The sequence below is a fragment of the Lycium barbarum genome, chromosome 2 (genome assembly GCF_019175385.1).
Source record: "Lycium barbarum isolate Lr01 chromosome 2, ASM1917538v2, whole genome shotgun sequence".
Lineage (NCBI taxonomy): Eukaryota > Viridiplantae > Streptophyta > Magnoliopsida > Solanales > Solanaceae > Lycium > Lycium barbarum.
In genome coordinates, this window is record NC_083338.1 from 120910647 (window position 1) to 120924651 (window position 14005).

The 14005-nt window shown below is 35.4% G+C and overlaps 1 protein-coding gene and 1 pseudogene across 1 annotated transcript; one reads left to right on the forward strand and one right to left on the reverse strand.

Moving 5' to 3' along the window:
• The first annotated feature begins 2266 nt into the window (after positions 1 to 2266).
• On the forward strand, positions 2267 to 4164 carry LOC132626959 (transcription factor TCP23-like; annotated as a pseudogene).
• Positions 4165 to 7859: 3695 nt separating this feature from the next.
• LOC132626960 (alkaline/neutral invertase CINV2) lies at positions 7860 to 13708 on the reverse strand. The gene is made up of 5 exons (XM_060341999.1): positions 13524 to 13708; positions 12318 to 12723; positions 11142 to 11573; positions 8959 to 9517; positions 7860 to 8359 (listed from the first exon to the last, which is right to left on the reverse strand). Exons 2-5 carry the CDS (start codon positions 12687 to 12689, stop codon positions 8064 to 8066), a joined length of 1659 nt encoding a protein of 552 aa, XP_060197982.1. The 5' UTR covers positions 12690 to 12723; positions 13524 to 13708; the 3' UTR covers positions 7860 to 8063.
• Between the last annotated feature and the right edge of the window lie 297 nt (positions 13709 to 14005).

Consider the following 14005-nt stretch of genomic DNA (forward strand, 5'->3'; position numbering starts at 1 on the left):
TATGTATTTAATTATTTGATGCAAATATCTGGTGCAAGCAGGTCTTATTGGGAGGAAATATGGCTCCATTAAAATATTCTTAAAATAGGAGATCTTCGAACCTGTTTGGATGGGCTTATAAGGACGTGTCATAAGTTAGGATATCTGAAATTATGATTTTTCGCTTATTTTTGTTAATTTTACTTAAAATAAATGTTTAAAAGCATTTTTTTTATCTTACCCAAACACTATAAATGTGCTTAAAAGCTATTTTGGCTTAACACCTAAACTTTCATCAAATTTTAGCACTTCACCCTTTTGCTTATCGTACGCTCTATAGACTTCTACAGCAAACTATTTCTAGATCTCAAAAACATTGCATTTCTTTTATCTCAATTAAGATTTTTAATTCTACCTTTTGGTTTGTTCTAATTGACAAATACTTGATTATCATTCAGAATAATTAAACTATGAAATCCAAAGGTATTCTGTTTGTTATTTTTTTGTTTTTTTTTAAAGTATTGTCATACCCTATGTTTCCTAAGAAAGATATTAAATATGTTGCATGAAATGTTAAAAATATGATAACAGGATATGTAATTACTGCAATAATTAATAAAAAAAACTTTGATTACTGCATAATGAGATAGAGATAATTGTACAAATCATTAGACATAGAGCCCGTTTGGATTGACTTATAAGTTGCTTATAAGCTGTTTTCAGTTTTTTTGAGTGTTTGGCTGACCAGCTTAAAGTCATTTTGTACTTAAAATAAGCTCAAAAAAAATAATTGGGCCAATTTGATTTAACTTATCTAAAGCAGCTTATAAACTGAAAACAGCTTATAAGCTAAAAAAAATAAGTTAAACTACCCAACTTATGTTTTTTAGCTATAGGCATAAGCCCATCCAAACTGGCTCATAATCTAACAGCGTTTCCTCTGTGGCGAAGAGGTTTGATGAGTTGGAGTTGACTGGTTGGTATATTAATTACTAGTTGTTTGAAAATTTTGCAACCAGGAAAAACAACTATTTGTTTTTGAAAAAAAGAAACAAACAAAGCAATTACAAAAATGATGACACAAGTAGTAATCAGTATTTTTAAAAAGTTAGGTAGGAGAAGTGGGTACTATTGGGATGAGCTGTATTTCCTTTGCTAGCATTAATGCTCTCCCCTGAGCTGTCCTTTTGTCTAAAGTCTAAACTACCTGAGCTAAGACCAACTTTTTTTTTTTTTTTTTGTAGGATAAGAAAAAGAAACAATGCACAAGTTCTTTATATTCCTTACAATTATTTTCTTCATTAAGAGACATCGAATAAGCTCATTAAGAGTAATACACATTCTACTAAATATTTTTTTAAAAAAAATTTAAACTCGAGACTTCTAATTAATTAAGAATAGATGAATTCGAGTCATCCCAGCATGTGCCTTATCATTGTTTATCCTCTTTTAGTTCATCATACTTTTTTTATCTTCTTGTCTTTCTTTTTCTATGACCTTCATTTTACCTCTTGTCTATAGTTTTTATATTGGTCCCCTTCACTGACTGTCCTAACTGTGAATGTCAGGTTGGCTGGGGAAAAAGAAGTGGACAATGGCTTTTGGGGGTTTTTGTTAGGGTGGGGGTAGGAAGATATTTAACACATGTTCTATGGTCTAAGATTCTAGTGTTCCAACTTCCAAGTGTTAGAACTGTTTAAACATGTTGGACCAAACAAGCATAGTATTACTATTATGTGCTTCTTCTTTTTCAAGAAAAGAAAAGTTGTCTGTTGTGTGTATGGGGAGAAAAATAGCTATGGTAAGTTCTGCTTTGTGTGTGTGTGACAACTATGGTAACAATATCAAAGGTTTTCTTCATAGGGTAGTCTTCTTACTGCCTTTTAGTTGTAGGTATAAATGCATACATATGTGATTATGTATCTATGTAAGTAGACACAGGTGGGGTTGGACTTGAGTACTTGATAACATCATTTTCAGTAATAGTATAACAATATGGGCAAAAACTCAATCAGTGAGCAGTAAGAAAGAAGCAAATAAAGAAAGCAAAAACAAAAGAAAAAGAGAGAATGGGTTAAAAGCCAAAAAAGTAAGACTAGAAAGGGACTCTTAGCCTTAACATTTGATTTTTAAAAGGATGTCTTATTTCCATTTTCTCCTAACTTTTCAATGCTTTCACACTAATCTCATAAATCTTTTTACCTACACCACCATAATACTTTATAACACCTAACTAATCCCTCCCTTTCCCCCAACCCCATTAAAGAAACAAAAGGAGTACAAGAAGAGGGTGATTATTTCTACTAAAATAATCTTTGAAGAAAGCAAAAAAGAAAAGAAAGAGTGAGTGGTGTCTGTGGGCATTAATCAAACTCATGAAACTTAATACATTCCTTACAAATATATGTTCCATCAGTGGGGTTTTTCTTTTCCCTTCTCATCAGTGGGGCTTTTCTTTACCCATCTCATCTTATATATGAAAATATTTATTCTTTCTTGTATAAGTAATACTGATAGGTCCCGGTCCCACTCCGACTTCTGCAGTACACACTGATTCTATTTGGGAACTCTTCCCTTCTCCTTTTTTCTCCAAAGACAGCAGTCAACCACAAAGTAAGAAAAAAAGTGAAACAGGAACCCCACCACTTCCACTTGTAGCAGATTTTTTTATTTTTTTGGCTCAAAAGACATTGCAATTGCAGCAGCAACAACAACTTCATTTTCAAGTCTCTTTCACTTTTTCTCTCTCTTTCTTTCGTTCTTGCTTGGTTTAATGTTTTCAATTCACTTGTCAATTAGACAGATGTTTGAACCATCAACAAGATATACAAATTGTTAGACCCCTCTTACTCCTTTCACCTCACTACCCCACCCAACCCCACATCTTCTCCTCCTCTTCCCAAGATGGAATTTTTGGAACCCCATAGAAAAAAGCAAGGTGGTGCTAGTAGTAGTACTAGTAGTGGCACAAATCACCACCACCAACATGCACAACAACACAATCAAGAAACTCCCTCTTCTTTACAATTAGTTGCACCTCACCAAAGTCAACCTGACCCCCCTCCTACCCCGCACGCCCTTGGTCCCTTCATGGGCTCCATTTCCATGCAATCAACAACTCAAATCCCTCCCCCCACCCCTACCACCCCCATCCCCACCCCTAGCAACTCTTTATCCACCAAAATAATCAAGAAACCCTCAAAAGACCGTCACACAAAAGTTGACGGTCGTGGGCGGCGCATACGCATGCCAGCTTTATGCGCCGCCCGTGTGTTCTAGCTCACCAGAGAGCTGGGACACAAATCCGATGGCGAAACCATCGAATGGCTCTTACAACAAGCTGAACCGGCAATTATAGCAACCACAGGAACCGGTACCATCCCAGCTAATTTCTCAACTCTCAACTTGTCTACACGTAGCAGTAACACCACAACAATTTCAAGAACTGCACCTCTCTTCAACCCCACTATGTTAGGCTTCCACAACACCACTTTTGGGCATGACCCAAATGACAATTACATGAAAAAACGGTTCAGAGAAGATAACAGTAGTGCTACTTCACCGACAGCTGATAAACCGGATGAACCCGGTTCTTCAGATTCTGCTAAACCCGGTTCTTCAAGTTTTATTCCGGTTCAACCCATGTGGGCACTTGGACCAGCTTGGATGTTACCAGTAAGTGGAGGAACCGGTTCAAATGTGGCTCAACCGGGTTCATCCATGCAGAGAATTGGTGGGTTTGAGTTTTCAAGTGGTAGCCGGTTCAGTCCGGTTCAGTTACAGCCGGTTCAGCAGCTTGGGTTAGGTGTTACAGAGACAAATATGGGAATGTTGTCATCAATGAATGCATATAATAATAGGGTTAATTTGGGTATGAATTTAGAGCAGCATCAAAGCCAACCTCAAGGTAGTGATAGTGGTGATGAAAATCATGAAGATTCCCAATCATAGTGAACAAATCTCGATGCAATTACTTTAGGAGGTCTAGTAAATTGAAAAAAGAAAAGTTTCCATTTTCTTGTTTTAGTGAATTCTTGATGGTTTTTTTTCTTAGTGTAATTAGGGAGAAGTTTGTGTTCATTGTAAATTTTTCTTTTTTAACTTTTTTGTTTTACAATTGTTGTTAATTTGGATTTAAGGATTCGTTTCCTTTTATTTTTGTTGGATTGATCCAATTTGTCATCACATTTGGTGTGTCTTTAGACATTGGGGGAGTAAACACAGGCGAAATATGTTGGGGCTTGGAATGGGAAATATGAAGATTGGTGATAACAAACAATGGTATCATTAGGAAAATGCCTACAAATGTTCCTCAAAGTCTTCTTAATAATTGGAATAAAGTCTTCTCCCCAAAAACCATTATTTTCTTGTCTTTCAAATCATACATAATTGAGATGTTTACTTTTGAAAAGTTTGTGAAGACTTTTCAAAGAGCTGAAATTAACATTATTTGAACTTAAGAGAGGATAAGATGTTGATTTTCAAGAATCAAATCTAATTATCTGTCGGAAACCAAGAAAATGACCTAAAGTAGATTTTTGCGGTGTAGGTTTAGTTTTCACTTTTCACTGTCCTTCGCCCTAACGTAAATCCAAAAAATTGATCCTAAAACACATTTTTCCCACAATAGTCTTTCAAAAAATAGTTCTTGTAAAACAATTGAAATCCAAGGCATCCTAGATTTCATTGGTTGGACCACCAATTTGTTGACTTTGTCTTCTGTGTCTGAATTTAAATAGAACTGCGTAGCTGTTCTTTTGATTTGATTGATTTTATTTTTCTTTGTTCCGTTCTAATAGTACACGATAGATTTTTTTTTTTTTTTTTTTAAATTAGTACTCCTACACTACATTAGAGCCACCTCCTCTCCTCTCGATAGAGGGATCCATTCCAATGAACTGGAAATTATATAATTTGCTTCTAACACATTGAAAAATGGTTTTTGATGGTTTTTCTTACAAGCAAAAACCATTTTTTAAATTTCTTTTTTTTACAACAATTGGCACATTAATGCAACAAATGTAGATTAGCTTTACAACAGCAACAAACTCAGTGTGATCTAACAAGTGAGGTCTGGAGTAGATTAGCTTTACTATAACAATAATTTAATCCACTACCCCTTCAATCATTTCATAGATGAAACTTTAAGATAAATAACAATATTGATATGTCACTTTCTCCTACTTATCTCATGGTATGTCACTTTCTTTGATCACTTCCAATAGCAAATAATTAAAGTAGCCACTACCATACAACAAGAAGAGCCACCACAAGGTTTTAACTTTTAAGACTTACCAGTTAATTATCACCCCTTCATGAATCCTTGCTAAATCCTTTATACCTGAAACAAATGCTCTTCTAATTTCTTTTCTTTTCTTTAAAAGATAATTTCATAAATTTCCCCTCAGATTTGATTTCATTTCAGTAACCTCCCTTTTGGTTTGTAATATTACGGTTACCTTCATTCTTCTATATCTAAGTCCTCTGAAATCACGTGTTTGTTGTTTAATCATGAAGTTGTTAAGATTAAAAGCATATATATATGATTGCAAAATTGTTGTTAGATTTACAGAAAGTGAGAAGATTTTCTTATACAAATTAATGCTCGGGTACAACCTCTCTATCCCATAAAGTAGAGGTATGTTCTGCGTATATCTTGTTGAGTTTAAAGTCCATAAATGCATTAAGTGAGGGACTTTAAAGGTGAAGTATGAATTGGGAAATGGAGGGAAATAAAAGTGGAGGGAAATGAAAGTTTGAAAAACAACCTTTCAAGTGAGCACTTCTCCCACATTGGTGGTTGAAAGGGTTGTGTGTGCTTATATTAAGCAACACATTCTCTAGCTCATAAAGGGTTGAGAAGAGGACCACCCCTCGCGCCGTCGTCGTTGCTCGGCTTTGGATTTGGATTTGGTACCAATCGGGATATTAATTCCTTCCCAAAGGTCATCTCCTTCACCGAAAAGGCATTTCACACCTGTTCAGATCAAAATAATAGGCTATAAATTTTCAGAGGCTTCGCCTCATTTTTTACACACTGAAAACGAAAAATTGAAAACATTTTTGTTCTCTGAAAAACGCAATTTCCTTTCCCCTCATACTGCATTCTTTTCAAAATCAAAAATCAGTAAGTTTCGTGTGATTACTACCATTCGTTGAGTTCGCTGAAATTCTGCAATTTTCATTGCCGGTATTGCAGAATAGAATTTCGTTCTATCCTGGGAAGAATTAATCCAAACCTTTGGCAACTGTGAGGGGATTAAATTCTTTAAGGAAACACAGTTTTTCTGTGGGCTCAAAATAAACATATTGTCCTTTAGTTTATGTAAACAGATTACAATTTGATTAATAGGAATCACACATCTTACCCTCCCCAGATTCCACTTGTGGGATTATACTGGGTTTTTTGTTGTTGTCGTCGTAGTAAATTAATGCTCTGGTAGATAATAGGAGTTTGAGGGTGGAAAGTTAAACACGTGGAATTAGTCTCCAACTCTTCATGCTTATGGTTAGGCTGCAAACTGTCAAGAAAATATATATGTTTAAGGTGTAAATAAAAAAAGCTCACAGAAATATGCATTTTTCTTCTGAGTGAGTTTTGTTCTGTTTCTTGCCTCTCTTACTTTAGTACTCACAAAGGTCCTGTACATAAAAACTTTTTGTTAGCCATGACTTACTTTAATATTTTAGTATAGCTTATTTCGTTTAAAGTGTCAAATTATTTTTCTGAAGAACAATAATTACGTAATTTTTCACCCTTTAGCACACACACTAATTGGGGAGTACCAACATGGACGTTAGAACTTAGAAACAATTAAATCCGTACTTAAGTGGAACTATAACGTGAGACCTCATGGATGCTGCTGTTAGAAAGTAAAAAATTAAAAAAGGGGAGCCTTATCCTTGAGAACATTTATTTCTTAAAAAAAAGTTTGAGAAGCGACAAAATGGCCCTAAAAAAAAACTCACATAGGTGAAAGAAACTATAACAAGATGAATCATAGATAAATTGCTTCCGTTTTCATGAAATAAGAAAAAATTGTTGATAAGGAGAAAAACCTCAACTATACGAGTTGATCAACGTAAATGGTAGAATTACTGAAAGTACTCAATGTATTATGTAGTAATAGTACAAGGCATGGTTTCTTAAAATTCATTTGTAAAATCTATTAGGGGCAGATATTAAACGTACATGTTTGAAGTTAAAAGGGTCCTAATTACCTTGAGGAAGGAGTCAAAATATTGCCAATAGGTGGGCAACCGCCTTTGTAAAAATAAATAACTTCCCCCCCCCCCCCCCCCCCCCCACACACACACACACATCTCAATTCATTGATGACTTTCATTTCTTGTATAATGCCATGTTTGGATTATGTTGGATCTAAATTAACTAGCCGCCACTATGTTCTAATTTAGTTGTCAGCCATCTTGAAATTTTGAGTTTTGTTTTTTTATCTTCTTATGGTCCTGTCTCAATATCTTACAACAGAATCCAGCTGAAAATGACTCTTGTTATTTATCACTAAGTTAAGATACTAGTTTATACAAATTGATCTACTTGACATGGATTTTGAAATGTCATGAAATATTGTGATTCCCACGCTATATTTTACTAGTTTCTATTAACTGATAACAAGGCATATTTAGACTTCTGGGAACAGTATGCCACAGACACTTCTAAACAATTAGAATAAAAAGTTTGTTTTGCATTACCATCTCTGAGAATACCTTTATCCAACTTCAGCATGATGCAAATAAACCATATCATTTAGTTCACTTATGGCTTCAAACAGAAACTAAAGCCATTTAGTTAGAAAAATTCTACTCACTGTCCTTATCCAAACAATTAGAGCATCAGTGCGTAAAATTTTCCAACAAAGGAACCATCAAACGAGGTCTTTTATACTGAGAAACGAGACATTGGTCTCGCTGGATGCAAGTGTACACAACAAAACTTATGAGCAATTTTACAAGGACGGGAATAGCAAAAAGAATAGTGTTCTTGTAATAAAACAACAGACTACTCCTCTCACCTTGTGGTTTTCTCTATCCACTTGTACTTACATCTCTTTCCTCAACGCACTTCAGCACGTCCAAGAAGCTGATCGTTTGATTACGGGCTTCATTTGCCTGTCCTCTTCCAAGGCAATCATTCCCAAATGTGAAGGATCCTCCAGCAGCATCTTTGCTACAAGATATCCCGCGATTGACCATGTCTGATACTTCCTCGCTTGTTTACCAATATATCTTCCTACTTTACCATCATAATATTCAGGCCAAACATCCTTAGATAAGCGGCTCTCAGCAAGATCTATTGCCCGTCTTGCAATTTGTGGTCGTCCCGTCTTAATGCAGGCAGCCGTTAGCAACCACAAAAGCACTGCATTTAAGAATCAATTAGACAGTGCATTAGAGAGCACGACATGAAACTTCAAGCAATAGCCTATGCATCACATTTCTTTTTAGCCAGTGCACAGAAGCATCATAGATGCTTCATTTTCTTGCATTTCTAGGGAACTATGGAAAGTGGGTTAGCAAATTATTTTTCAAACATGTGTTCTACTAGTAGAGCTACAACATAGTCCTTTTAACACAACATGAAGCCCTGTGATTAAACTAGAGATAATTACAGGCCAATACCTTTTGGTGATCTAATTTACAAAATAGCCAACAAATGTATAGATTATGAGTATCAAGTATAAATATACATATAATATCCATATTGTATACTGAAATATACATATAATATAAATAATCAGTGTATATGTTTTATAAATTTTGGCTAACGACCGTAATTAATTTCGGCCGATGGGCCAAAAATGAAAAAAGCCCATTGAACAAAGTAATAATCACTTAAGTCATGCTCTACATTCCTATCTCTTTCTTGACAAAGATGTCATTCTCTACTAGATTGCGGGAGTTAATTATTATGAAATTCAGTAGCAATTCAAGTCAAGTGATGAAGGAAGATGGAAGAACCTGGCCAAGATCCACCATTATGGTAGCTCCACCTGGTATTCTTGGGATCATAACCAGTTATAAGTCGCCATTCATGATTTTCTAGTGCTGGATAAGATATTTTTAAGGGCATCTCTGCTACTAGCTCGTCCCAGCGTGCTTCTATAAGATCCATAATAGCCGAAGCTTGCTCTGGAGTAGCAAGGGAGGACAAGATGGCAATACAGTTTCCTAAAGCAAACCATCTGAAGTCCATCCTTGCAGGACTAACATTCCCAATAAAGTAACCACCACGCGTAGGCATAAATTCAAACACCCAATCTGGGATTGAATCAGGGATAACGTTAAACTTATTTACTGCAGTATGAGAATACTCTTCAGTTTTATAGCGGTATATGTCGTTCAATTGTTGGAAATCAAGCCAAAAATAACTTCTCATGTGATAACTCAAGGCATGTAGACGCTTCACTATTCTCTCAATAAATTCTCCCCCTTCGTTGTCGTTCTTCAACATTGCCAAAGCACTTCTCAATGCCATAAAGAAAAGTGCTTGGATCTCAATAGGATAACCATAGATTCCCTGAAAATCAACCACCATAATTTGAAAACCCAATCATATATACGCAAGGACAAGTCATTCGTCCATCTACAGTGCAAGCAATTACAAGCAGCTTTGTATAGTCACATCAAACTTATTTTTTAGCTGAGAAATCTTCTTCTCAAGCTTGGGAATTTAGTTGATAATGGGCCTGCCCCCACTATCCTTCTCTACTAATGGGAGTCAAATCTATCATTTTCATCAGGATAAAAGCATTGACTGGAGGCTGGATATAGATGTGTTGCAATTCAGCTAACATAAAATTTTCAGTCGAACATAGATCAATTAATCAACAATAAACAAAAGACGATGCTTAGTATGTGCTTCAAAGTACTTCCAACGATGATCATAACAGAATTCCAAAAAGTAAGAATTTCCGTGCATCTTCAAGTCATGTTGAACTTTAGGCTTTCAAGTCTAGTCTCTAGTGTTAGAATCTGGATACACAATTACAAGGTAGTGTAAAAGTGAATTTTATTTCTTGAACATTTTGTTGAACACGAGTTAAGCATGTATGAATAGAAGTAAGATAAGCTATACCTATCGAAAGAAAGAAAAGTAGAAGAAGTTGTATGTCCGTGGTGGCTGAACCGAAGAAGGAGCAATAAAAAAAAAAAAAAAAAAGGGGAAGCTGACACTTGAATAAAGGCAAAAACTTGAAAAGAAAAAGGATCTAGAAAGTAATCAGATGAGATTATATTTTAAGACACGGTTTTGAGTTGCAATTTCATCACATTACCAAGGGAAAGAATACCGATCAGGTAAAAGAGATAAACAGCATACTCCAGTTATCTCATAGATTTGCAACTTTAGTGACAAAAAAAGATAAAATAAGAAACAGTAAACGAGTATTATAAACATAAAATACAAAGGAATATAAAAATCTGTCGTTACATGCAATAAAGAAGCATCAATAAACTATCTATGAAACTGCTTCAACATCCTTGGTAAGCGACAAACACCAAAGCATATGACACAGGAAAGACTATAATTGGAAAAAAAGCAGCTTAAAAACAAAAGAGCGAAAGCTGCCAACCTACAGCAAGGAGCAGCGAAGCAGAGAATGTGCCCGTTTGGTGGCTAGTAAAGACAAGAATGTCAAAATTGATGACACGAATTCCAAATCCTTAAAAAAACTTTAAAATATGACATGATTAAGTTAGTATGATCCAACAGCTGTCTGGTTCTAACTCAGGCTATGAATGCACCTAATTATCGTGCAAGCACTTGAGAGAAAACTATTAAAACACTTGCTTCATTAGTATCTAATACCGTATATTTTTGACGACTAGATTAAGAATTCAGATATGACAACTATTACTACACGTCAAACCCATGCAAGTAGGGAAAAAGTTTCAAAAGTGGGATTTGGACTGAGTTTAGATAAAAGGTATTTATTTATTCTGTTCACTCTTTCTTTCCCTATTGGCCTGGGGCGTTGGGAGGGATTACTGGTTAAAAGCATCACAAGAACAGAAGAACATTGGCTATTTTTTTGGTAAATCCTAATAGATACCAGGTATCCAATTACAGCCACAAGTTGTATATGTCACAATCACAGAAACAGCCAATAATATATGCAAGCTAAGGCAATAAGATATCTTACCATTCTTCTATCAATCATTGAGCATCCATCAGCACAGAGCAAAGTAGGAAATGTATCAAATCCTTCAGACAAACATAAGCTCAATATAAGCATCATTCCCCTTTGGCACTCAGGAGTTTCAGCAAGACTGACGTCTCCGGTAGATTTAGTGTATGCACGAAGAAGAATTATCCACCAGAATCCAGAATCAACTGGAGCTACTCTTCCGATTGCACTCTCACCAAAATCTGCCATGATTGTATCTGTGTTACGAACTGGATCATGAAGAACCTTGAAACTAGCGGGCATAACCCCCTCCCCCAGCTTGAATCTATCTACTCTTTTCTCCCACCCTTGAAGATGAAGTGTCTTCAATAGGAAGTTCTTAACTATATCCGGCTCTCCATTCATCAGGAACGCCAGAGCACTAGGAACAAAATCTCTAACAAAAACCTACACATCCACCAAAACCGATACTTAAAAGATGCTACAAACATTATAAATAACACATCCTGATCAAGCAAAATTGCTGAATGTGAATCTGAACTTTCATAGCACTGTATCTTGTTCCAAAATAAACCCAGTTTCAGCAACAATATCCAAAATAAATATAAATGGATTCCAATTCTTTTGTCAAAAAGTAAGACCTGATTATAGTATTTAAAATCACATCTTATGGAAATTACCGATGTTGTGCGGAACCTGTGTGGACGCAACATGGGTGTGGGTGTGGGATCCACACCGGATTTTTGTCAACTCATCTTAGGTGCATTGACAACATCTATGATGGAGAAGTATAGATTGATTGGTATTTGGTTTTATTTTTTAGTTTTAAGTCATATATATGTGTAAGAATAAAGTACGAGAATACTATGCTATTGCACAAAATATCTTAGGAATAAAAGGTGTTTACAAAGAATTAAATTTTGATTAGCTCTAGTTCAATAACTTCAATTAATCAAAATATATACTTTATATCTGTCGGAATATACATATATTGGCCGTATTCCTACACCCGTATCCGCACTTGGATCCATTCCCCCGAAGCCTAAAAATTATGTGATGAAGAGTCCGACCTCTAGATCCTCACCCGTATTGGGTACCCACACCCGAGTGCGAGCAACATAGGAAATTACAACATCACTATTACCGAAATAGCAACAACTTTGAGATTGCTGGATTTTATTTAACCCCTACCTGATCATAATTGAGGACTTCCTCAGAGGCATGGTCAACTGCAGCAATTGTACCAACTGGTTGGCCTCGGAAGTGAACCAACGAACGGCGGAGAGCATCCCAGGCTTCAGCAACCATTGGATGGGGCTCGAAAGAGTTACGTGCGGATGAAGCTGGGGTGTCCAACACAGATCTGCCTGGCGAGTAAGCGCTCTCATAATTATCTAAACCTCTGGTTAGGCCTATGGATAACTCACTGAGTGACCTCTCATCAAAAGATCTCTGCCTCTCTATGTTAAGCCTTGGCTTGTCGAGAAGCTTCGAGAGATCAAAGTCATCCATATCAGAGATGGAACAGTTGGACCCAACATTTCTCAGTCCAGTACCTTCCATGCTCACTCTTTACCCTTCAACTCACACAAGTACTCTATACGATAAACAATAGCCCGTTTAGACAATTAAATAAGGTGCACACTCATATAACAACACAATAATGTTTATCTATTTGTAGAAAATGGATTAGCTATAAGACAACCACTTTAAATAAGAATATGAAACATATGGGAATTAATATATACATATAGAAACCACAGTCAAACGGTTTGAAAAAAATCACATATAAACTACTAAGAATGGAAGTTATAAGAAACCAAACCAGCAAAATACTGTGGCCCTACTGAAAGGAAAAAGAAAGATTTAATAACCCATCCATTATGCAAAGCAGACAAAGAAAGAAAGAAAGAAACTAAATCATATCTATTTGCAATCTTATCCATCTTCTATTAGTAATGAACTTAAGTTACCATAATCAAAATAAGTTGCAGATTTGATTGATCTTAATTAACTAAAATCAAGCTCTTTTTTAGAAGGAAACCAGATATTAATTAAAAAGAATAAAACAGTGAGCCCATATCCTCCTATGGAATACTAAAAAGTAGGCATAACTTTAGTCTAAAAAGGAAAATTAGCCAAAATCTTTACAAGGGTATAAATAATTTCTTAAAAGATCAAGTTTTTAGAAAACAAGCTGCATTGTAAACTCCACTCCAACCTAAAGCAATAAAATTAAGAAGAAAAAACAAAACTTTGAGATCCAAATAATTAAACTAGAGAAAACAGAAACCCCATAAAGAAAACAATTTTACTTAGAAGAAAATTAACCATTAAACAAGAACCAGCTCAGATCCAAGAAAGCATAAGAAAACACAAACTCATAAATAGAGATACCTTAAATGGGAGAAAGGGGTTTTCTTGCTGGAAATAATTAAGGGAAGGGGTAAGTAAGAAATGGAGAAAGAAGAGAAAAAAAGAGCATTGCTGTGGAATGGTGCTAATTTATAGACAGAGTGATAATAGAAATGTAAGTTGACATTTTCGGAGGACTCTTAATGGGGCCCTCTAAGCTCTGTTTACAACCTACCTAGCTACTTACCCTTGTCTGAACTCTGAACAACTCACAGCTAGGATACTGGAGGTTAGGATAAATACTACTCACAAAATAGGTTGGGACAAAATACTTATGATTGTAGCAGTACATTTGTTTCACGGATAAGTATTACCATGATCATTTTAGTTTTGAATTTATCAAACAAGATTTTATATTTTTTTATTACACTAAAGTTATCCAATTTGAAATGATCATTTATAGTATTAAATTTTTTATTTTTTATCTAAGTTGCGCGGACTCTTAACTTTCGATATCGTACCCC

What these genes read in the sequence shown, in the direction of transcription:
- LOC132626960 (XM_060341999.1), bottom strand. Translation starts at nt 12,689, where the DNA reads ATGGAAGGTACTGGACTGAGAAATGTTGGGTCCAACTGTTCCATCTCT. An exon ending in CAATGATTGATAGAAGAATG is followed by an intron (nt 9,518 to 11,141) that starts GTAAGATATCTT and finishes GTTGATTTTCAG; the next exon opens with GGAATCTATGGTTATCCTAT. An exon ending in TAATGGTGGATCTTGGCCAG is followed by an intron (nt 8,360 to 8,958) that starts GTTCTTCCATCT and finishes TCTTAAATGCAG; the next exon opens with TGCTTTTGTGGTTGCTAACG.